Source organism: Patagioenas fasciata, chromosome 2 (genome assembly GCF_037038585.1).
Source record: "Patagioenas fasciata isolate bPatFas1 chromosome 2, bPatFas1.hap1, whole genome shotgun sequence".
Taxonomy (NCBI): Eukaryota; Metazoa; Chordata; class Aves; order Columbiformes; family Columbidae; genus Patagioenas; species Patagioenas fasciata.
Genome location: NC_092521.1, coordinates 148,128,678 through 148,155,190, shown reverse-complemented (window position 1 = coordinate 148,155,190; position 26,513 = coordinate 148,128,678). Strand labels below are relative to the sequence as shown.

The following is a 26,513-nucleotide window of genomic DNA, read 5'->3' as shown; positions in this document are numbered from 1 at the left end:
GACATGCTTGACAAATATTTACCAACTATCCTGACGCTTATTATATTAGAATATAATAGTTTCTATGAGGTATTCTTTCAATATGAAGCCACTCTTTTCACACAGCTAATGGTCATATGTGATCATATTTGAGGTCCTTCTTTAAGACCAAAAATGTCTTATCTTTTGTAGTTTATAAGTGTACCAAATTCAAGTAAATTCTGAAAATACTTTTTTTCTTTTAATTGTTATTTTCCTTTATTTTCAGGTAGAAACTCCTTAGTTATATTAGGCATTGCCTCTAGATCTTATTTTTCTTGTTAGTTTTCTGTACCAACTCTTAACTTTGGTCAGTACAGTTGGAGCTGAAGTACAGATTTTGACTGCAGTCTTATGTTCACAGTGTAAAATCTGTTGATGTGTTTTGTCTGTTACTGTAACAAATTCTTACTGGGTTAATACAGCTATCGTTACACTCGCAAAATCCGTCATGGCCTTTATGTTATGTTGGTACTACACATTCCTCTTTAACGGGGTAATTCGCTTATGAATTGAATATCATTAGGGAAGATAACTTTCCAAATTTCTGAAAATTCTCAGATAATTATCTTCTTAAAAAGATCAAACAAGTTACTTCAAGTAAAGACTTGTTACATTATTATTTATCAAATAAAGGCATGAAGCAGTAAGCAAACATACAAAAAGATCTTATAAATAATAAAGAAATATATGTGACTGCACATATATATATTTATAATACCAGGTTCTTCTCCTAGATACATTTTTCATCTCTTCATTCATTTAATGATGAAGATAACTTTAAAACCAAAAAGAGAAATATATTTATGTCTTCATTTGATCCATACTTGAATATGGAAAGCTCAGGCCTCACTGTGCCAATAAGAGGAACAATTCATTTCAATATTCAGAATTTATACACAGATACTGCTAACTGCTTATCTTCTCATCTTGTTGAAATAGTCAGAATGACATGGCATGTCCTTTTAGGACATGATGTGAGATCGTATATTATGTCCCTGTTACGTACTTCTTGAGTGCCAGGAAATAAGGTAATGAAAAAAAGTTGTCAAAAGGTTATTTCCATAAAATTTTCATTTCACTCAATATCTTTAAAACTTATTCAGAACGAAGGCAAAATGTGAAATGTTAAATTTTAGCATGAAGTAAAATTGCTGACATTGGCAAATTTTTATTATAATTTGCTAACAGGGAATACAGATTGTCTTCTTTCATAATTATTTGACCCAAATTAAATGTATGGGCCACACAATTAGAAAATCAGAGGCACACCCCCAAATGCACTGTCTGTAGGCACCAGAGTTTGGCAGAGTGGCCACAGGTGGCAAATGTGAACATTTCTTTTCTATGAAGTTTTCTTCAGATGTCTAAGTAATGTCATTATTTTGAATGATGTTGAAGAAAGCACAAAGTGCCACTCTGAGAATGCTATACAATCTTATATTGATGTTAAAATTATTTACTGAAGGATAGATTTTTTTTATGGAAAGACCAAACTAATTCCAGTTAGTTGTTTGGGATGTATATTTGGTGCTTATGACAAACTGAAGAAAAGTAGTTTAATAAAGAAAAAAAGAAAGAGTTCGCATATTCATTAAGGGGATATCAAGCGGGAATTGTTGACTTCTTATTTAAGGGCCATGGACCTCCACAGCCTGACAACTGCCAAATGTACTCCTGATGTCCTCTCCAGCCCTCAGCAGGGGCTTGGCCATTTGCTCTCTATCCACACATTTACACTAAAGTGCTGTAAAACTGGGCTCTCCCACAATTGCTATACAAGGAGGGCTACCAGTTCCAGACATCATCTGCTATATTTGCATTTAAAAACCCAGACCAAGGTAGACTCAATTTTTTTTGTTGAGTATTGCTATGGCATCTACAGCCATGGGGGACACTCAGAATAACAGGAGTGCAATTTTAGAACAGCTGGGAGCTTTAGCATGGCAATGTGATTAAAAAGGAGATTATCTAGGAAACCAGTCTTCTCTTTACCCTTAACATGACTTTTGCGAGCTTGATCACAGCACCCAGCTCAACATTAACTGGTTTTCAAGGTCCTAATCCAATCAACAGCTGGATGAAAGCAGAGTTTTTTAAAATACCCTTTAGGTTTGCAGAAGCCTAGATTTTGGTATTCACGAACCAGCTGAGCAGTTGTGCCAGGTAGTTTATTAGGGAAAACCATAACAACAAAACCCAAAATAACCCCACGCACCAAAAAAACCTACACATTTGCACTCATATTTTCATTATATTGGCTTAAATGTTTATTTTCCTGTTGTTTTGCTAAGAAAAAGTAGCATGAGTAAGTATTTTTAGAGGAATGATAGTCTTTTCATAGCGACTCTTCAGAGAAACTTTGGCACTATGCAAATTGTTTCCAAAAGGCCGCTGCAAAGCTCAGCCTTATAAGCAAACAGACCCCTGAGAAGCCGAACTAAGCTTTGCACAAATCCATGTAATGCTCTGCTGTGTTAGTTTTATCATTTTGTGCAAAAAACATCTGAGAGGGAAAACTACCTGAGACCCTATTGTACCAGGCACTGTACAGTCACAAAGTGAATGACAAACCCTGCTTAAAAGAACCTGCAGTCTAAAGGATAAGAGAATATGAGTAGGAAAAAAAAAAAAATAAATAAAAGGAAAAAGAGAAGGATCAAGGTAGCAATTCAACAAAAAATAAAGAATTTTAAAATATTTGATACCAGCATTATGACTCATCTCTTGCATAACCATGGTGGGTTGTTTAAGGCAGTTTTCTATATGTATTATGGCAGAGATTAGTTCTGTGAAAGCCTCTGAAGGAGGATAATCTGGTAGCTCTGTATATTCTGACAGAGAGATTCTCTCACTTATGAAACAAGAGAAAGTGCTTTTGAGGAAGAAGACAACAACAGGAATATAAGGAGGTCTCCTACTTTATCAAAATATGTTTTGTAGACAACATAATCACATAATCGAGTATGTTAAAAAAAAATCCTCAAAACTATATTTAAAAAATGGGATTTGATTTTTTTTGAGACAATTAATTGGATCTAGAGGATGGTATTAACTTCTTGGTTATTTTGAGCTGTAAGGAAAAGTCAGAGCAATGACAGAGCTAAGATGTTGCCAGTGGAATAACTCAGAGACAGGTGTCAAAGGAAGAAAAATACACCAAGGAAATGATTGCAAGCTGCATGAACCTGAATCATCTCCCTTTTCTCCCAAACTGTCAGTACACACATGGATATTAGCACAACTTGGTTGACTCATGATAACTTTTTAAAGCTCTGGTAACTTGGTTATACGTCTAGGCCCTTCAGCAAAGGTAAACCAGGATTATTAGTAACAACAAGGTGAACTGTAGTGGAGTTTACTGAGTCAGAAGCAGGCAAAAAATTGAAGGTTTTCAGGAAAAATGAAATTATTTTGGACTAGATTTATTCATCAACAGCGGATATCGCAAATGAAGGATTTTAAATTGCAGAAAGAAACTCAGAAAATGGATTTAAAATATAACATGCTATGTGTTGATAAAAGAGAGAAAAACAAAGATTGGGTCAGCCAGAAAATTACAAGGACTCAATTAAAAAGAGGAAAAATGGAAAATACATCTGGGCTGACAAGGAAACAGGAAGACAACTAGAAAGGAAAGAATCTGAAGCAAAGCATGGCAACCATCATCTCAATTTGTCTCAGCTCAGTTTAAAGTGCCAATTTAGATTCTCTGTTCCAGATCTTCAGTATATTTTTATCTGGGATTTTGGTTCAAGTCATTAAGATTTTCTGCATACTTAAAAATAACTTCCTTGAAAATTTAGCATGAAATTCTGTTAGCAATGGAGAATTTTGAAGTGAAAAAAATATTTTCTTTGCATTTTATCAAATTATCTCTGTATGTACAATCCCTTCTTGCTTTTAAAATCTTCTACAAATAACCAAATGGAAGATTTGGCGATTCGTTTGCTTGTTTGTTTTTTAACTTCTTAAAACTGTTGAGATTAAATACATAGAGTGAAGTCTTCCCTTTTTTACTATTTCAAATGTAACAACTGCTTCAATATGTATTTTTGTTTGCTCCCCTTCATTTCTATTCTGTGAATATAATATTCATCTGTTTAAATAATTATCTCTTTTTCATATACCCTCATGAGCTAGTTTGGCAAGTACATACTCTGGAAAAACTGCTGTCAGACACTACTTGTCTACAACATCCGATAAGTCTATTTTCCAGCCCACCGCCTATTATTAAAATCTTGATTTTCTAGTCATGATCTTTCGTTAACAGCAATCAGTGACTGTCATGACATAAAACACTGCAGTTTGCTCACTGCTTATATTAGGAGAGGTCTTCATATCAACACCTTTCTTAAATTACATACAGTGCAGACTAAGGAATTAATTAATTAAATTCCCTAACCCAGGCTCCCTGAAAGCTCAAGTTTGTCAAACAGTGTTTCATTTATGAGTCAGCCCAGGTACCTCTAGCCGGCGCGATCATCCCTTAACCATCTGCAGCCTTGCTCTCTCTGATACTACCAGAAACAGTAAGCAAGCAGCTTTCACACGGCACGACGCCATTTACTTCAGGATAAAAATGCTAAATAAAATACGCATCTCCTCGTCAGTGGGCTAAATGTAAGCTCAGTTTCCAAGAGTGTCAGAAGCCACAGGAGTCCTTGTGGTTTCAGATGTTAGACTTTGTTCCAGCCTTTATCCTCATGTACACCGCTTGAAAAATACCAGAACTGTTTCTTTACACCCATTACCAACCCTCCAGGTCCAGCATAAACCAAAGCAAACTACTTGTGATTTTTCCAAGAGGATGAGCCTCCTTACACTATTTAGATATTACAATTATTCTCATATTCTTTCAAGAATGCAACAGAGCATAATACTTTCTCATTGATGAAAAAGTCTCTGGAAAGGCCTTTTGTCCCTCTTGCCGATCACATATTAAAATAGTAATGTTGGAAAATTCTCTCTCTCCAGCACGTATCTTCACAGTGTTTGTTCAAAAACCAAAATATACAGCTCACAATGTCAACTGTTCACATCCATTGGCTCTTTTAGATCTGACTCTAAAAGATATCTAACCTAGCATATCCACACAGAGGGGCTGAGGGTCTCAAGTGTGTGATGTGTGATACCCACCCAAGGGCAGAAGCTAAAGCAAGCCCTGCATGCCTGGTTCCCCCATCCCAGTCCACGGGGCTGTCATTGCTTGTATGGCTCCACCAACTGCCTCATGAAAGATGCAGAGCAAGACGGAGTTCATGATTCTGACTCATTAATCCTTCCTACTGCACTTTCTGGAGTACCATTCCCACCTCTTTACTAAGAAGTAAGACTGAACTCTCTGGATGTTACTGCCTCTATCTTCCATCTGCAAGCAAATACAATAATAAGAATATATACAACGCTAGTTTACAAAAAAAAAACCAAATTAGTGAAAGGTTATGGGAAACCATCTGACAGTATATAATCTCTAATAATGTATAAATCTAAGTATATTTTCATTACAGCTAAAACAGGTCTTGTACTATGTTTTTATATTAGCAGTACTGAGATATGATTGTTTAAATAAAGATGGGAAGTTTAAAAGAGGAGTAGATGTTTTAGGCAATTTGGAAACAGAAACATGCCGGCTACTGAAGATGATGACGCTGATTAGATGCTAACCTGAAGGGAAATAAAACATAAACGAACTGCAATAGAAAAATTAAAGGCAACCATAAAAGCAGTACACGGTCTCATGACCTTTCTTAACTCATGTTGGAATATTTTTTTGTGCTCTGGAACATTCAAAGCTTAGTAGAGTAAAACAGCCACTTTCCAGGATAATGAGTGAACTCCGGTTTTTAACATTATTGCAACCTACAAGTCCAAGCATTTTCTGGTTTTCAGACATAAAAGAAAAATCAGGAACAGACTTCTTTCTGATTTAGAACAGGCTTTGTCTGGGTTAGGACAGCACATTACATCATAACCCTTGCTGAGCCATTTCTTCCTCTAGAGAAAGCACCAAATATTGGACAACTGAGCAACAGCTCTTTCAGCTATTGCTGCAATACTGAATATTGGCACAAATTACATTTTTGATTTGATGATAAACCCAAAATCTTAAGAAAAAATGACTGAAGACTACAATACTTGCACAAGCTCTCTGTGTCAGAGCTATGACAACATCCTACATGTTGTGCTCAGGACCACAACATAGTTCAGGCAGAAAGGGGCCTCAGGTGGCCTCTCTAATCCAGCCTCCTGCTCAAGCTGTGAGACCAGACCAGATTGTTCAGGATTTTATCCAGTTTGGTCTTGAAAACCTGCAAGGACAGACTCTGCATAACGTCTCTGTGACAACCTGTCCCATTGAAAGACTACCCTCATGGTGAAGATGTTTTTTCCTATCATATATGCAGTCTGAACAGCTCTTCTTTTAATTTTCAGTGTTTGTCTCTTGCCCTCCCACCACGCATCTCTGAAGAGCCTGGCTCTGTGCTTTTGATAACCTCCTTGTAGATGCTGGAGGGCTTCAGTTTCCCCCTGAAGCCATCACGTCTCTAGGCTGAACAAGCCCCAGCCCCTCAGCCTGGCCCTGCAGGCTGAGTGATCCAGGCCAACCATTCTGGGGACCCTTCACTGATGTCACTCTGATTTATCTACATCTTTCTTCTGCTAGGGAACTAAAACTGGTCCCAGTAAAGCAGGTATGTTCTAGTGAGTGCAGTGCAGAGTGGTGTGATCACCTCCCTGGCCTGTGGTCCTCTTCATATAGGACTCAAGAGTTGAGGATTTCAAAAGAATCTGTGACTTTGGAAATATAATAGAATTCTCATCACAGAAGAGCCAGTATACATTGTTGTAAACCCTGCATTTATAGATGTGCTATACAATAGTAAAATTCATTCAAAAATGTTAAGACAAGCAATGTCTCACGTTGCTGTAAAGCAACGTTATTAATGCGCTACCAGAACATGTTGTGTTCTCACTGAAGAAATAAAAATGAACCCATGTATGTCACCCCTAATAATTTATTTCCTTCAGGAACTGCACTGGCCAATGCCTGCTTCTTCATCTCTGTTCCATTTTCAGGAGATGAAATTAATTCTTTCCTTAAACTCATCCAGGTATGCTCAATTAAAAATCATATTTCCTCCAGTTTATGAGCGAATCAGTTTCTGCTTAAGGAATCACCAGCCAAACTTATCAATTCTACCACTGCTGCTATCACCACCGGACTCCTGCTGAGGCAACAGGAATATGACAAAGATGTTACTGAGATTTCTGCTGTGCTACTTAGAAAGACCATTATTATATGGATGAGACTGCTGAAGATAGAGAAAGAGAGTGACCAAGGAGTCAGCAGAAAGCAGGTAGGTGGATGACGGACATCATCTGTACCATACAGAAAAGGAGCACCTGTGACAGAGCAGCAAAATGGACAAGGCTTTCAGGAGAGAAATACCAGAGAAAGATTTCAAGAATGTAAGAGATGGACAGCAGGTCCGCAAGCATTTCTGAACTTTTACTAGTTCTTGCCACTCTCTAGTTCAGCAGCAGAGAAGATCACAAAAGCAGAAAGATATCTTTTCTAGGATGAAGAATACTGTATAAAAATACTGTCAAACAAAAAAATTATCTCAATGTTATTTGTACTTATATGCCTGGCACTACTAGGAGAGTTAGTAAGCTAGTAGCTCCCTTTTTTAAAACAATATGCATTTTTATGACATCTAACCGCTTCCATCTCTGTACTGTATGCAGTTTTCCATTAGAGCCAATAAATATCCAGTGGTTCTAGGTTTCCAAATTGAAGTATATAGACAGAAAACTAATTCCACAACTAGCTTTTCTGCTAACAAGCATTAGACAGTTTCTTTGTGTTCACCCTAATCTACATGAAGTCAGTTCCCAAAGTATTCACAGACATATAAGAATTACAAAATTATAGAGAAACACAAGACGCATCATCTTTTCCAGGTCATACCTATTGCCTACTTAGTAGTCATGTATATTGTATACCTGCTGCTATACCACAATTCAAATACATCTGTACTCAAACCCTCTTGAACATTCTCCAGAGACACAATGCTGGTGTCAATGGCCAGGTTAAAGTCAAAAGTGAACATTAAATGCAAGACAGGCTTTTCATGCTCCAAGAAGTCTGACTTCTGATTTTAACAGTATTCCAGTTCATCTCCATTTTGGAAAACAAAAGGAATTTAGTATCTTAATTATATCTTTTTTTTTTTTTTTCCACTTATTCTCAACTGATTTCAACTAAGCTGAATCACTTATTACAAAGTATTGAAAACTTTCATTTAAGGAAACCAGAATTTCACTCTAGGTTTGCACTGCTGTCCTTCCATCAATCCTTCTGTAATAATTATTCTATCTATAATCAGCAGTAATTCGTAGAGTTAGCATCTCCCATCCTGTTTGAAGTTTTTGAGTTTACAAAGGGTAAAATAAAAATGATGGCTTATTGTTTCTTTCCTCATGCAGAAGAAAAGGAAATGTATCTTGCTGAACTTGGCACAGTAACAGAAATGTAGTCTTGTGTTCTGTTAGCTGTCTGCAGGCATGGATCTCCTTTACGATTTGAAAAGACATCAGCATTTTTAAGTTCTGTTCATTTTCAAAATCATCATAGCCTATGATCTCAATAGCAGTTCCTTCTTGTTTCCTCTTTGATTATGCTAGAATAGACCTTATTTAAACCAAATAGCATTTCATTCACGTCATAAAATCTACCAGAGAAGTGCAGGGGCAACACTGTCAATTGTCACAAGGCAAGCTGATCCACAAAACATGTTGTGTAAATGGCAGAACTAATCTCTCCCAGCACACTTACAAACACAGATGTCCAGGTTTATTTAAAATAGCCCTCAGAGAAACAGCACAATAAATGTGCGCTTTTTACTGGGAGGCATTCAATTACAGAAAGGTCTCAGATTTTATTGCTGTGCTGACAAGGCAGCAATGGCTAGGGGAAATGGTATCAGTTTGATTGTATTTTCTCCCCCCCAACACAGTGAAGACAGTCCCATCTAGACCATTTCCCACATGTTCTTGCCTGCGAATTCCATCGAACCTCTGGATCCAAATTCATCAGAACATTATTTTGTACTAACAAGACACAGCTGAAGAAAACTATTCATTTTTCTTACAAATCTATGTTACTGATGGAGAGAGGAGAATAACATTCATGCATGCATGGGAAAACTTATACTCAGAAGGCAAATCAGTTTAAGTTATCAACAATAGATGTATCTGGTGATTATTTAAAAAAAAAGGCTGTTAAGTTCCAGTGAAATGACAATAGGTGAAAGAAAAATTTCACATATGGTACTAGAGTCATGTACAATGAGCCTTACAATTTTGCTTAAGTAACATGGAAGGCCACCTATATTCTTGCCAGTATGTTTGTATAACAAATAACAGAATTACAGTAAACAATACAAATAAATTCATCTTAGAAAGACCACAGGACAATTAAGGGAAAGAGAACACAACTTTCTTAAATATATGGGGTAAACCACAATATGATACATACAATAATTTGACTATATTTGAACCACAACCTAATGCCCCTGTCCTTCAGATCTCATTTTATAGATATATCACTATATATGGAATGCAGATGAAAGCAAAAAAATCATAGTGAATTACAGATTAGAGACCTGAAACCTCAAAATTATATATGGCATCCTTCAGCAATGGGAACTAAATCATGGGCAATTGCTAGACAAGATGAAGACTTCTAAGAGTGAGTTTTGACTTATAAAACATTGGAATTTCTACTTGGGTGCCAGTAAGATTTCTATATAGTCTGTTTTCTTTGAACAGAATCACAGAAGAAAATAGGTTGGGAAGAGGACATCTGGAGTACAGGACACCTAGTCCAACCTCCTGCTTAACACAGTGCAAGATTCAAAGCCAGATCAGCTTGCTCAGGGCCTTGTCTAGTTGAATTTTGAAAATCTCCGCGGATGAAAATTTTGCAACTTTGAACAGAATTTTACTTTCTAATCTCCTATGTAAGAGAATTCTAAGAGTAATCTAACATGTTAAGATAATAAATTAATAACTTATATGACATCTAGCCTCAAAGATTAGACAGCTGAGCTCCTTTCACAAGCAGATAAATACAATGGTACCAAGTTCAGCACAGTTTTAGTAAAGCCAATTTATACACTTGAAAAAAAACCTTAATTACTACCAGTGAACAAAAAAAATAAGTTTCCCGTTTACTTTCAGGCAAATACGCTTCATAAAAAAGATGTGCAGAGGCCCTTTTCTTATCACATTGACTTGTTCCTTGAAGGAATAGCTTTGCAATATAATTATACTCTTATATTATAATACTCTAATAACAGGTATTATAATACTCTAATAACAGCTATGCATGTATCAGCCTTGCTCCTATAAACTGACCTACTATGCTTAGAATTCCTATAATGGTCTACCTGCTTAATGGTCTACCTCTTAATTCTAGGAATTAAGAGGAGGGAGGGAGGGAAAGCAGGAAGAGAAGAAGGGAGGAAGGGAGAAAGAGAGGAAAAGAGGGATTATCAAAGAAGTTTCAGATCAGATAATCTGAAACAGAATTTTTGGCCCTTGGTTCCCCTGTGTGGAAGGTTCCTATCAAAATGACACTGCACAATATCCAGCCTGCCTGCTAGGAGTACTTAACTGAGCTGTTGTAACTACTATAGTGTTGAAAGGTCAAGAGAGCAACGAGATACCTAAACTGCCAGACACCACCTCATATACCACTGATGGGAGAAAAGTAGCTATGCTACCAGGATAGCGCACCTAAATCAGGCAGGCTGCCGCAGCAGGCAGGCACGTGTGGCAGACAGCGCCCACGTGCTGGTTCAAATGTGTTGCTGGGGAGTAACCATTTCATTTTTTCACATAAACCATCCTGCATACGTACCCGTTCTGCTAACTTACATCCATCCACAGACTGAAAAACATAGACATAAAAATGCATGTCACAAATACTTAACTGGAAAACAGACTAAAATAACTCTATAGTTAGAGGCACCACAATGAGGGCCCCGGAATTTTCTTGTACCACAGTCATGTGCAGCATATACAAGTTCCATTTCTTTAACTAGAGACATTCAAGCTACCTCCTTCTAAACAACTACAACTTTTCCACGTAGAGCTTCAACCCAAGAGTTACAAGTTGATGACTTTTAAAAGGCACATCAACAGTATCCTTTACGAACAAGACTCCTCTAGCTACATAAGTCTCCTGACATCTAAGTAAGAAGGATGAATACATGCGGTGTAGTAGGTAGCAAGTTGTAAAAAATTCCCAAAAGCCTAGAAACATATACATGCAGAAGAATCCAAGATAATTCAGTACATTGCAGCTATGTGAATCAGAGAAGCACAATGAATTAGCTCTGCCCCTCCTGGCGTCACCTGTTGTGGCTACATTAGGCTCCATTCAAGTTCCTCACTGAAAAATAGCTCTATTTTTAATATCAAGACCTGTAGAGCAGATGACAGTAAGAAAAATAAAAAAACTCAAGTATCATTGATCACAAAGTTATTACTTAGAAGTTCATGCTAGTTAACTTCAGTGAGGTAAACTCTCCAGAAAAAGAGATCCATTAGTGCTTTGTCAGGAAGTAGGTTGTGTTATCCTATTTATTTCCTTCAAATGGGAAAAAAAGCTGAAACCAAGACCAATCAATTTAAAGATTTCATCCAGACTTGGTGACATCGACACAAGTAAAAGCCAGCTATTCCCAGATACTGTGCAAGAGACTTCCTTTCCTCCTTCCAGCCACTGCCTCATAAATGGAAAAGCAGCCAAGAGGTACAGATGCACCTCAAGCAGTTTGGTGGAGAGCACCCAGAGATGGGTCTCCTCATTCATCCACACCCTTTGTTTTTTTCCACTAGCACTTACTACGAGATGGAAGATGATGGTGAGAAGAAAAGGAAGGACCTACAATAAAAAAACACAAACAAAACACTCAGCATTGGTGAGGCCACATCTGGAGTAGTACGTCCAGTTCCAGGCTTCTCAGTAAAAGAAAGACACGGACATACTGGAGAGCGTCCAATGAAAGGCCACAAATATGATTATGGGACTAGAGATTCTCTTACATGAGGGAAGGCTGAGAGAGCTGGGACTGCTCAGCCTGGAGAAGAAAAAGCTCAGGTGGAATCTTTGTAATGTACATCAATACCTTTAGGAAGGCTGCAAAGAGGATGGAGCCAGGCTCTTCTCAATGGTGCCCAGTGACAGGACCAGAGGCCACGGGCACACACTGAAATACAGGAGGTTCCCTCTAAACATCAGGAAATGCTTTTTCACAGTGAGGGTGACCAAGCACTGGCACAGGCTGCCCAGGGAAGCTGCAGAGTTTCTATCCTTGGAGATACTCAAAAGCCACCTGGTCACAGCCCTGGGCAGCTGGTTCTAGGTGGACCTGCCTGAGCAGGAAGGTTGGACCAGATGACCTCCAGAGGTGCCTTCCAACTTTTGCCATTCTGTGATTCTGTGTAAAGTGTTCACAAGGCTGTTCACCTACATCACATGTGAATGCCAAGTGTAAATACTTTGGTTTTGTTATTTTGCATTCACATGTGTAAGGTGAATTGCACTGGTCCTGCCAACCCAGGCCAATCTCCATGCTCTAGATCTCCTCCCCTCTACTCTGTAAACAGACGTAAACTCCCTTGCTATTTCATCACCTGGAGTTGGTGGCTGGTTTCTAAAAGCTAGAAATCATGTGAGTTTTGCTCACTTCACAGGGGCTCTCCCATGCGTGCTTCAGATATGAAACTGCTTCTCAAACATGGCATGTTAATTGTGATCCGCTTCCATGGTAAGAGGTATTCTCATTCCCTTCCTCCATTGCCTTCAGATACCACTTGGCACTAAACCAGTACAAAAGGATCCAAGTTAATTGTAGTCATTACTTTGCCTCATATTTGCTGTCAGAAATATCTATTTCTAGAAATTAATTCCTGAAAGGAGAACACTGTCTTTAATCTTTGAGAGCTTCACATACCCCAGGATGCCACAGTATCAAATAGGTATGTTGTGCTCTACATGAGGGACAGTTGATCGACAGTTCATAGACTCAAGTACGTAACAGGACTTACAGCTCAGTGCCTCCAACTATGGCCTCCACAGAGCTCCCCACCTTTCTCTTGCCTGTTTGTGTGTTGGATCACGGAGACAGAGGCAGGGGAAGGCCAGACATAGTGTAAACCCCTCTGGTATACTCTCAACAATCAAAAAGGCTCCATTCTCAATCAGTGTAATTCAAATTAAAGAAATGAGGCGAGGCAAGGCAAGGAAAGTTATGTGAAGGTCCAGCGCAGGGCAACAAAGATGATTAAGGGAGTGGAGCATCTCCCTTATGAGGAAAGGCTGAGGAATCTGGGTCTCTTTAGCTTGGAGATGAGGAGACTGAGGGGTGACCTCATTAATGTTTACAAATACATAAAGGGTGAGTGTCACGAGGATGGAGCCAGGCTCTTCTCGGTGACAACCAACGGTAGGACAAGGGGTAATGGGTTCAAACTGGAACACAAAAGGTTCCACTTAAATTTGAGAAGAAACTTCTTCTCAGTGAGGGTAACAGAGCACTGGGACAGGCTGCCCAGGGGAGTTACGGAGTCTCCTACCCTGGAGACATTCAAAACCCACCCGGACGCCTTCCTGTGTAACCTCATCCAAGTGTTCCTGCTCTGGCAGGGGGATTGGACAAGATGATCTTTCGAGGTCCCTTCCAATCCCTAACATTCTGTGAATCTATGATTCTGCGGTTCAAACAGTCATATCATTATTAAACAATCTGCTTCACAGACACTACAGGAGGTTAAACATGTGTTTTGGGAAAAAAAGTATGGTTACTACAGTTGCACAAACGACTAACTGGAAAGCACACTGAGTGTCTTGGGAGTTAACACAGAAGTCTCTGCAAGGGTTTAAAAAGGTTTACCTCTCTAGCATTTCGCTAAACTGAAACTACTTCAGGAGACATTCTGCTACACAATCGGAGCTAGCAGCTCTCCCAGGCTTCCCCTGGGGGGATCCCAAAACTCATACACAACGCTTAAAACACAGCTGAGACATCTCTGAGCTGGTCATAGGGAAGGATGCCACACAGCATGACCCTCATTTTTCCAATTTAGGAAAGCAAAACTGTATTGCTGCTACATTTTGGCTGCTGCAGAGAATCAATGAGCAAAGGCTTGCTCAGGGTTACTGTTTCACAGACTCACATCAGCTCTGGATGTGAGCACATCTTTCACACAGAGCAATTCTCACAAATCACCCTGCTTTAGGCATGAATAACTCCATTCCTAGTACACATGTACAACATTTGTAGTTGAAAATTACTAAATACTAGCATTTGTTATGTGTAAAGCACATATTTTTAAAGGAACTTAACAGCTTTAAAAAGTTAAATCTTTATCGTTACCAGAAAAGAACAAAATATCACCTAAAATTTAAATGTAAATAAACAAAAGTTAAGTGAATTGTCATGACTCTGAAGCAAATCTCAGAGGCTGAATTTTCTTACCTTTCAAGTCTATACTTCAAGTTACATGTGCCATACAACTTACTCATCTGAACATAGCATTAAATGATGTTGCCTTAGGTTGAACTATGGTGAAAAGGAAAAAGCAAAGTAATTCCAAAATCTCAGGGTTAACATTTTACAGCATTCTGCCACAGGAAATTTGCAGAACTCTGCTTGCAGTCCTGATTATGGTTTTTAGACATATTCCTGTGTTAATCCAGAGTATGATAAAAAATACTGTTGCTAAACAGTACACGTGACTCTCTCCAGTCTTAAAACAACATCCTTACTATCTTTTCTGCCTTTGCTCAATTTCTGAAACAAGGTAAGTAGCGACGACTCAGAGTAAACACTGAAAACACATCAATGTGTTCTCCCTGCTGATTTCTAGGACTTACAATAGCACATTTCTAAAATAGTGGGGTCCTCCTGTCACACAGCAAAACTAGCCCTATCAGCAGCATGCCTGCTGCACAAAGAATTGGTGTTTGTCTCATTCACAAATAGCACTCAAAAAGTAACTCTTCTCAAAACTGAACGTCATTTCGCTGTTTCAAGATCTTCTACTCCTTTAAAAATTTAGCAGGCAGATTTTCATACTTTTCAGAAGATAATGCCACCTTGCAGGAGGCATAACTGGCATCTATCAACATCATACTTAATATTCCATAAGAAGTGCTCCCACCTGCAGGAGGACATAGGCAAACCCCAGGGAAGTGAAGATTTAATTTAGACAACTTTGGCCGGAGAACACAAGTGACAAATACTGCATTTCCAAGGCAACCAAAACATTTGCTCTGGACATCACAATCAAATCCCCAGAATTATTAAAACCTCTTAATAAATCTTGTAAAGATTGCATTTGATGCAATGGAGTGAGTGAAATTCAATGATTTTCCTTAAATGACCAGTTATCAAGAAAACTCCTACCTGACTCTGAATTACTCTGCTACAAAATGGCTTTCTGACAATTTGGTCATTCTCAAAATAAATCCTGATTAATCCTACACTTACCCTCGCAATGTCTGATCATCCTACTACAACAGAGCTCAAAGTTTCTACTGGGAAAGACTGGGAGGAGGGAGGAGAGATAAAATGCCAAGGTGTCCCATGTTGGTGCTGCCAGCCTTGGCCTGCAAACATACACCCAGGGCTTCCTACAAAGGCAACGGTGGGATGGTGGGACACGGCTGGAGATGCCCAGCGCCCACAGACAGGGCAAAGCACCTCTGCAGCTATGGGGAATGCTCTGGCCGGGCCCCCAAACATGCAAGCACTGCCCTAGATCTCCATCACCCCTTATGCAGCAACTCAAAAGGCTGTTGGGAGTCAGTTTTAGATGCCTTTGCTTTGGGAGATTAATGCAGAGTACAATTTACCAGCCAGCCCTGAAAAGGAGCTCCCATATTTTTGATGAACTATTCCAATTCTGTGCTGCTATCTGAGGTTGATTTTGCAAACAAACAGGAAAATCCCTACACAAACTTATAGCCACAAATGAGATTGTTTGGTCTGTAGTTTTTAGAGTTTCCTGTATTTACAAAATTAAATTGCTTTCTGTATTCAAACAACTATACATTTCCAGGCATATGGCATAAAAAATGCCTCAAAAGATCACAAAAGATACCGTATGTTTATTCCACCATTTCTTAAGAGGTTAATAAGCATCTGCTTAAAGTACTAAAATGCGGTGTCCCAAATTGGGACATTTATGCAAAAACTCATTCAAACACAGCTACATGGTTTCACTGGTGATTTCAAAAATACAGCATTTCTCACTATGCTATGAAATAACTTTTTTTTCTTTTTTCTTTTTTAATATGAAGTGGTCATAAATTTCTGCATTGTCTTTTGATAACTTATCCTTAAGCAATATTATCTTTGTTCAGACAGGGTTTATGGGAGATGACCTAAAAACTGATTGGTGGTGCCGCCAGTTATCTGGACTTATTATGTAGTCAGAGTAAGCTAATAATCCAAGCTTGTTTATACACAGGAACAAAAAGAAAGCAAAAGAGGACATCACATGCAACAGCTGACTGTATCAGTCTCTGGAGTTTCCCTGTTAAATTTAAGTGAGAATATTGCTTCAGATGCTCAGATTTGTGCAAATGTGTATGTGCGCTCATGTGGACATACATGTGTGCATATGAAATACACATAGTGACCACAGAAAGTTCTTTTTCTCTATTACTGTATTTAAGGGTTGAATTTTTAAAGAGGATGTTATTGAACTCCTCTAAGAGATGTCTGAATCATCCTACATTTCTTTTTATCAATAATCTCCTCTCTAGGATTAAAATCAAATTTTATATGCATAGTTAAAATGCCTCAAACTAATTTAAAATTGTTTGAAATTAATAGTGAACTTTAAATCAAATCTTGCCATTCTTCCTCCACTGTCACTCTTTTCACTCACTTCATCCTTCAGTGACTCACAAGTAATTGTTTGTGTGGGAAGATAAAACAAATGTCTTTTCTACCGTGCAGAGCATATGGCTTCATGGACTACAGATCTGTACAAACAGAAGTTTGACATTGATTCTATCTTTTACTGAACAATAAAACTGTTCTTCAATCTTTATATAGGCCATGAATTCTACTTTACTTATCACTGAGTAAAGCAAACATCTTGGTAAGTCTGGCTGCCAAAATAACACCAAAAAAGTGCATCCATATTTTCCTCTGAACTATTCTGCTTTAAAGAAAAAATAAGAAGAAAAAGGTACTTTAAAATTTCAGACCCAAAGTTTCACCCTCTATACAAACCAGCAAGTAACTACACAGGGTATAATGGAACGTAGAGACCAGGCAGAAATCTAGAAATCTATTATGAGAGATTTGCAACCCCTTACAAATAGCGACAAATATGTAATGGATTAAGAAGAATAAATCAGTCCTTTAAAAGCTTTGAAGTTGGAAACTTTCATTTACTTGTCAATTTTTATAAACAAGTAACCAGTCCATATAATAATTACTGCAATGCCATGTTGTTTGCTGCTTTGGAGAAACTCAAGTTCTTTTCAGTTGCTTTGCTTGTTTTGGGAAAGTTTGTGTGAGTCGAACACACAAATGAGTTCAATGTGCAGACAGCTGTGTTTAAATTATTTTCCTCAACAACACCTTCTACATTTCCTGCATCTCAAAAACATAGCTGGTTGGAATTAAAAAGAAAAAAAATGAGGAAAAAATCCAAAATAACTAAATCGAAATGTGTTGTAGAACTCAGACTGCCATAAAAGGCACTTTCATACTTCAAAGAGCAACTTCAATAATCAAAACATTTGCAATTGCCAGTTATATGCAAAGAATGTGCCACTTTTTAACACGCAAAATTTATTTTGATGTCCAATAGTAGAGTTCATACACATTTTTTAGTCTCATTATTTTTCCCCAAAGCTCCTCAGGTCTTTGCTCGGTCACGAGTGGTGCGTGGGTGGAAGAATCCATGCATTTTGCTTATGAAGTAGCACATGAGCCTCAGGCTGCAAAACTGCAAACTTTTATGTCAGCTACCAATGCCACGCAGAATGTGGAGTTATTTGTGTTTTTCTCCTCGTCTTCTCTTACATCATGGATGTATTTCTGATGCCATTTTACACAAATACTGAAGTACAGAGTGTCAGATCTTAATGTCAGTGTTTGTTTTGTTTTGTTTTGTTTTTTAAGCAAGCTTTAGTGATGGACATTACCTTGCAATGACATGTTTTGAATTGTACAAAAGAAACAGTTTGGCAACGTCCCCACAAACATACAATTAAGGGCAGTTCTGTAAGCTACTTGTAGTCTATCTACACTATCAAGTATGAGACAAATTCTGAATTATTTGGAAGCATGGTTTTGCTTAAACCAAAACCTGAATGGCCTAATACTACTGAGTACTTTAATATTTTCAATATTACCAAAATGTAATAAACATGGAAAATAAATAGAATCTCACTACTTGAAGAACTTGCAGAAAAATGTCATTTCTTAAAAAGCAATCAAACTGGTAAGTACTAAACCCCAACTACAGAAAGCACAGCACTGACAGGAATTCAGATCTGCCCAGTAAATTCTGAGAGACAGGAAACATTAAAAGTAAATAATATTTAAAAACAAACAAACAAAAAACCACAACCTTAGTTTACATCTTACCGCTTCGTAATCCTCACTGCCAAAAAGGTACATTGCTACACCTCCACGTCCAGAGCGCCCAAATCGCCTAAAGCAAGAGCTTCAACAGCATCTTCAACTTCTGCGTCCCAGGGCAGGCTCGCAGCTGCCGGACAGACCCAGCGCTCCGTTCCCACGCCCGAACTGCTCTCCAAGTCTTGCTCTCAGGCACGAAAACAAAACCGCTGCCTGCAAGGGGCCGGGGAACCCACGGTCTGGCGAACTGCTCCGAAGGAGAAACTCCGCAGAGGAGAGAAGTGGCAGGAGAGGCAGGAGAAGCGGCAGCAGCGGCGGCGGCGGCAGCAGCAGCCGCCGACCCGCGGCGGGCCGGAGCGCGGCCGCGGGCAGCGCCGGGCTGTCAGCGCCGAGCGGGGCCGGGCCTCTCATTCCGGCTCCTGCTCCTCATCACATGTTGCTGGCGCTGCCCCGATTGGCTGCGGGGAAAGGCAGGGTCGGGAAAAAGCGAGTGGGAGGCCGGTGGGCTGTTGTTCGGGATGGGAAAGCTCGGGAAGATCGCAGGAGTGGCATTTCTGGAGTGGGAGCGGACACTCGCGGTATTCATCACCGAGGGGTTCGGGGAGCAAATGCTGCTGTCCGGTGAAGCGCTCGGTGTGAGCCAGCACAACTAGTTTAACTTGGATTGTGGATTACCTGAGCTCATCCAAATGTATCGCTCACTCTTCTGATAGTTCTGTGAAAACCCATGGAGCTATCTATCTATCTTTATATAAAAAAAAAAAAAAACAAAAACTGGCCCAGGATAGTTTCCTGTTGCTATGTTTCACTCACTTCACTGCCTCCTCCTGCTGATTAATCCGAGATTGCTCTGCCAGCGAAACACAGTGCAACTTTGCAACACAAATGGCACTTAGGTCACAGAAAATCTATACCTGCTACCTCACGGCATGGGAAGCAGATCCAGCATACGATACCGCACCATGACAGAAGAGCCTGAGGACCTGGCTTGCTCCTGGCCAACTTCCAGCCCAGGCAGGGCAGGCAAGAAAGAGTAAAAGCAGCCAGAGAGCAGAATAAAATGCTGAAGACTAAAAGACATCAGAGACTAATTCACCAACAGCACTCCCAATCTAATATTAAAATAGGGCTTTAAAAATAAATCCCTTTAAAGATGGTTTAGGAATACAGCATAAAGTAAGCCAGGCATACAGAAATATTGCCCCCTAGGAAAGGCTGTTCCTTCACAGCTGGGGAACAGGCCACCAGTTGGCATCCAGTAACACAACCCCGATGAAAACAGCTTGAAAACAGCACTAGGAAACCCAGCCACTCTCTGCTCAGTCCTCTAAATTTCTTATAGTACATGCTGCTGCTACCACTTTATCCCAAAATCTGTACATAAGCTCTAGGAAAAAATTATGGAATATGTAATGTCTGAAGGAGAAAACATGTGGGTGTATGCTTACCCATTTATAGCTATAATTACGTTAATATAATATACACAACATACCATGACAAGATACCATGAACGCATATAGCATTGAAAAACAGTTTGTGCTACTCAACTTCCTCCTTTTCCACACAGGAAAGAGGACAAGACCTCTTCCCTAACAAAAACACCAAATTAAAGAGTTCAAATACATTGTAAACAGCCTCTCCGTTCCTCCCCCCACTTTGCTCCCCATTTATTTTAAATAGATCTTGACTACCTCAGTTTCTCTGCGTGAGTTAGTAGGATATTCTTTTCTCAGTCTGCCTTCTCTGTCAAAACAGACCTTTGGTCCTCTGTTGACTGTATGTGATGTGAGTCATGAGCATGGATTTTTTAAGTTCTTCTATGTATTCACAAGCAGAGTTAAAACCAAGCTATATACTCTTGGAAAGAGCAAATTAGAAATCAGAAGACATTAATTTCATTTCCAACCATATGTTTACAAAACAGCAGTAGTTTAATCTACCAGCCAAACTGGTCATTTCGCATTATATCAATTACAAATTACGATTCAAACAAGTAATATCATAATATTGTGTTGCCAGAAAGTAAACAAAACATGCACCCTTTCTGCATGGAGGTAAATAACAGACATAAGACACTGCTAGTGAAATGTAATAATCACTTGGCCAAGTTGGTTGCCACAACTGATTCTGAACAAGTGTGGTTAAATACACGTATTAGTTTTAATGTAATTGCCTAAGCTTTACTGCACAGCTTTTTTAGTGTGAAATCACACCTGTCAATACTCGGCAAAGCTAGTGTCATCATCCATTATTCGCTTGTCTGATACAGCTCTTAGAAGCAACTGAAATTTGGGTGCCATAACTTGATTGCTCCCTTGTTGGATATGGTTCTCGCAACTAAATTTGGCAAAAATAAAATCATCAGGAATGTCACAACTGCTCCTACCATCAAGAATACGGAAAACATATTGCTTTCTATGTATTAAAAATTATGGTGATTTTTTTTCAATAGTTTCATCATCTCCTGTACTTCAGGCATGAATATGAAATCAGGGAGGACTGCAGTTCACATGCACTCAGCAGAGACTTAGGGAATTATTCAGACTGTCACCATAAGCGACTTACATGTCACAAGTAATTCTCACTACAGACAGTACAAGCAGCCAGAGTCTGGCAGGTTGGACAGTAAATAAGCTGAATTGCTCATTGCTCTCTTGAATTGAAACATCGTGACAGGTACCCAAGTCTGTCTCAGGGCTCCACAAAGCAGATCTGTATATAGTTTTTATGGTTCAAGAGTTGAAGTCTGCAAAAATGCCACCCCTGTTGAGGGCATTTAAACTTAGCACAGGACCTGTGCTCCACTCCCAGGCAAGTGACAGCGATGGGTTTTCTCTGCACATCCTTCCCCCAGTGTCTCAGTGCAGCATGGGACTGGCCAGCACAGGGTGGACAGTGTCTTGCTGGTGTAGACCCTTGAAGCCAGGCAGTACAGAGGAGAATCCCATGATCCACACAGAAAGAGAAAGCACAGAAGTAGGAATGGGAGAGAGAGAGAAGTAGGCTGGAAAAAGGAATCTGGCAGCGATGGGACTGGAGAAGCGGTGGGAATGGGAAGGGCACAAAACTAGAGTGCAGAATAAGGAAGGAAGCAGTGTGACTGTGCAACCTACGAGGAGGAGATGACAAAAAACAGGCCAGAAGACACAAATTAAGATGAGGCAAGAAAAACATTAATGGTAGACAGGGAACACAATAGGATTTGGAAAGACCTGCATGGCAACAGCTGACTACCTGACTAGCCTAGATCTAGGAGGTAACCAGGGAAGAGAAGAATGGTGAGGAGCAGGACAGAGATGCTAAGGTGGGATACCTGGGCAGAACTGGCTGATCAAGCAAATAAGGGCTACTGAAAAACCTGTAGGGTGAAGACTTCAGCGAGAGACAAAGTTCAAGAGAGCAATGGAACTGGAATGAAGGCAGAAATTGTCAAAACCACATCAATGGCTCTATAAAAAAAGAAAGTGGAAACAAAGCTAAGGTTGGAAATGCTCCTCTCCTCCCCTGGTACATTCCAGCAGGACATGTCCTTGAAGATGTATGACAGCTACACAGGTATGCAAACCCAACTTGATGAAGACTGGGCCTTAAGAACCATCCTTCAGATTAAAGAAAAACAAACTACCTGGAGGCTTGACGGTGAGAGTCAAGACTACAGTCTGTAAGATGGGTAAATCACAAGAATAAAAGAAATCACTTCAGCTTTCTACTGTAGCCAAATACTTTTAGAGCAGACCTTGCTCATCTGTAGTATCCAGGACAGCAACAGCAAGATTGAACGGGTGTTAACAGAGGCAAGTAGATACAAATGCAGGTGTGTGAATATGTGTGGACTTTGTTTGCTCTGATTGTTTCTGTAAATTTTGTTCTTTTCATAAAAATCTATTAATGTGCATAATACCTGATGGGAGGGAGTAAAGAAGACAAAGCCAGACTCTTCTCAGTGGTTCCCAGTGAAACAACAAGAAACAGTGAGCATGGATTGAAATACAGGAAATTCATTTAAACATCAGTATTTTCTGTTGGTGGTGTTGGGGTTTGTTTTGTTTTGTTTTACTGTGAGGGTGACTGAGCACTGGCACAGATCACCAGGGATGTTGTGGAGTCTCCTTCCTTGGAGATATTCAAAAGCCATCTGGTGCTCTGAGCTGGTGACCAGATTAGCTCAGAGGTGCCTTCCTACCTCAGCCACTCTGTGAAACCATAATAAATTCATATTAAAAATATCTGATTCATGTTATTTTAGTGTTTCCATCTCTCCACTTTAATTTTCAAAGATTGAGCATATTAACTTTTCAAATTTTCTACAAGGTTAGCATTTAACTCTGGTATTTAAACTCTGACCCATGTCTTTTAAGCATAGCTATGAATTGTCTACACTATAAATAACTTCGTGTATCATACTACTTCAACATAATGCCTTTGGGAAAAGAAACAGAAAAAGCTGCTGACATGGTTGTCAAGGTTAATAGACTAAACAGACCTTCCTTGATAAACAAGAACCTTTCAACTTGCATCCAACAGTAACGACATTTTTTTTTCTTCAGAAACTCTAATGGAAAGCAATTGACTCTCTATTACCTAATTCAGATTCAAATTCAAATACCAGTGAAGAATGTCAACAGCTGGTAACTCTTTTGCACAGCTAGGAACAAGAATTGTCTCTTGTAAACAGAAGTGTTTCATTCTTAAGGGAACTTCAGCAATACTTCTATTTTCACTTTTCATTTACCTGTTGCAAAAATTCTGAAGAAGTTATCCCCTTTCACATATGAGACCAAAGAGCAAGAGCTATTTCACTTTAATTACCTATCATCCACACTATTCTATCCCATACCACCACTAAACAATTGCTTAACAATGTTACTTAGCTGGCAAAATTGTGATTAGCAAGTAATTTTTCAGTTTTTCTTATGAATTGTAGCTCTCCCATTTCTCCCGTGGTGGTCGGGATAACTGTGGGCACCATGCTTCCAGCAGCATAAACCATGGCTTGCCTACACCTCCAGGAATGTTACTGCACTGCAAGAGTTCTTCTCATTACCATTGTTAGTCCCTGTATGCAGTGTGATGGTAACCACAGTGTCCCGGCAGTCAGGAACAACTGGGAAATAAGACTGTGTTCTAAGAGAGATCCAGGTACTTGATGAAAATGATAGGACTACCTCAGCAGGGGGTACTGCAAACAAGCTGACCCAGAAGAGTGAACAGCTTGGTCATAGCACCGTGCTGCTCATAGACTGAGTTTTGCGACAGCTGAGTTTGAGCTTGCCCAACTCCTGCTAAACACCCCAGTCTGGACGTTGTGGGGAGGGAGGGAAGACGGGGGATAGAGGGGTCAGGACATTATTTGGACCTCCTCCTTCATTTCTTTTGAATGACACCTTCCTTAATTTTTAAACCACCCCGAAAAACAGCATATTTGGGGTCAAGTTAAAAGGGTTTTGTTTATTTTAATTTTCATGTCAGCAGAAATGCTGGGCAGTATCCCAGAACATGATGCAGATTCCAAACCATCATGATGCTCTGTGTTTGTCCTCAGCAGACTTTGTATTTATTTTCTGAATATATTGATTTTATATCTAGAGATAAAAGTCCATTCCTTACATAAAATACCATACATCATGTAGGATATTTGTAGTTCTCCTTTACAGATGGTGTACATCTGAAAGAGGGTTGATAAGTAACATTTTATTCTATGAGATTAAATTTAGGTATATAATAAAGCAATGTCAACTAATTCAAGATGCAATAATGAAACAATTCCTTAAGATTAATGTCACATCTTAAATCTCAAGAACAAGCGTAAAATGAATGAATAATAAAATAAAATCTGAAAGTATGCCCATGGAACTGTTGGAATGCTATCTAAATTCTATTTTTAAACACTAAAGCTGCTTATCATTTACAGATTGTTATTGGTTATTATGGTTACCATTCTCTGACACAATCCAATCTGCCTGCAGTTTTCTATTTCAGGACACAGCAGTGATAACATTAACAGCAAACTAAACTTCTCAACTTGCAAAGATGCATACATTAGAGGCACATGCTATCTCCTCCTGCATTGAAAGATAACATGAGTATGTTCTCACAGTGTCAGAGAAAAAACAAGCTGTCAATCTTCTTCCAGTCAGATGTTAAAACATCTAGGCCAAGTCACAATGAGCTTCAGGAACATAGCAAAGGTTTGAAGCCATTTGTATTATGAACACATAATATAGATACCTGTTGTATTATGGATCTTCTGCATCATTTGGATATTGGAGAGGTGCTCTGAAGTCTATAAAGCTGGAAGATCTGCCCACAGGTGATTGTTCCCATGCATGGGCAAGATTTTTTTTAATGTAATGTGGAGTCATGGGTAAGATTGAAGCCTTGCAGCAGGGAAGCACAGAGAATGAGGGTACAGATGGAAAGGACAAGTCAAGTGTTCAACATGCCATTGCCGGTCTAAGATGCTCGTGCAAGTCACTTGCAACTGAATGTGCAGGCAAACATTTCTGAAACAGCTGTAATTTTTGTCAGATCTTTAAGTGGTTGTAAAAAGTTGTCTCCAACAACCATATTTTAAATACATAATATCCTGAAAAATAAAACAAACATCATGTTCATTTTGCCATATTTATTAATTGCAAGAAGGGAAATGAGAACATCAATAATAGAACCCATCTTCACAGGTAAAACTAAGATCTTGAAGCAAAACATATAAAACTTACACAACCCTGGAAAAACAGCCTGTGATGGCTGATGTTCCTTAAAAAAATACATCTTTCCACTGAAAAGTTACTATTTAAACTCCATAATGTCACCACTACATTCTGCTACACTGAAAGCTACGTTAAATAAACACTGGGATTTAATCTCAGTGAAAGGCTTTTAACTCCCACACTCAGCACATGTCTGCTTCTGGGTGCATTGAAATGTTTCAAGTGCCAAGAGCAGCTCGATGATGGCCAGTTGCTGCTCCAGAGCAGGTGGTTGAGGAGTAACTTTGGCTTGCAAGTGTGTACAGGAGCCACCACAAACAATCAGGGGTATTAACCACCTCTGGCCACAGCCAACTTCTGAAAACGGTGCCTGAGTCACATGTTGTCCTCTGAGTACTATTGCTGTGCAATCCCCATACTCAGAACATTGACTTATCAAACTGACACTTCACAAAGGAGAGAGGTTCAAGCCTTTGTCCTTTACAACTGTTTTGGTTTCAAAAATGAGGTTATAATTCATGTATAATACAAGTCCAATCACATCTCAAAATCACATTTACAAAAGTACTTGTAAAACTTGAGCTATTGATACCTCTAAATTCTGTTCTCATTTCAGAAACAAACACACGTCTGAGCGGCAGAACCACAACAGCAGGCCACTGGAGGCTTTTTGACACATTTTGCCTTTGTTTATGCATTTTTGGCACAAGTCATTATTCCACAATTCCATCAGTTTAAGTTATTGATTCTCACCAAATGTTGTGGTGTCTTTGGCCTCATCGCTTCTCCAAATCTCAGTTCCCATTTCTCATTTTTACTGTGTTTGAAGAGTCTAATATTTCTGGTGTTTGCATTTTGGGCAATATTAAAGTTGTATCAATTATGTTTAACTTTTGGCTAAGGCTGGCTTGTACAATTTAACAAGCCCCAGTGAAATGAATTCTGGTGAAATATCAAAGCTGGAAAACTTGTGTCTGCAGAAAGGACTATGTATCACTTGAGACCCACTTCAGAGCTCAGAATAGGAATTAAGTGGAATTTAGGCAGCACGTGTGCTGTTGTAATGGCCTCTCTCACCTATGGGGAGGGGTGTCACCCT

The 26,513-nt window shown here is 39.2% G+C and overlaps 1 protein-coding gene across 4 annotated transcripts in view; it reads right to left on the bottom strand.

Annotated features, from left to right (window-relative positions):
* Positions 1–26,513, bottom strand: part of CACNB2 (calcium voltage-gated channel auxiliary subunit beta 2) — a 246,795-nt gene that overhangs the window by 83,206 nt on the left and 137,076 nt on the right. Inside the window, exon 1 of one of the 4 annotated variants that reach the window (XM_065829853.2) lies at positions 18,711–19,043. The exons of the other annotated variants lie outside the window; for them this stretch is intronic. Within the exon in view, the coding sequence (XP_065685925.1) occupies positions 18,711–18,743 (33 nt within the window). The 5' untranslated portion in view covers positions 18,744–19,043. Of the gene's footprint in view, positions 1–18,710; positions 19,044–26,513 lie in introns of those variants that run through there. 4 annotated transcript variants of the gene reach the window in all.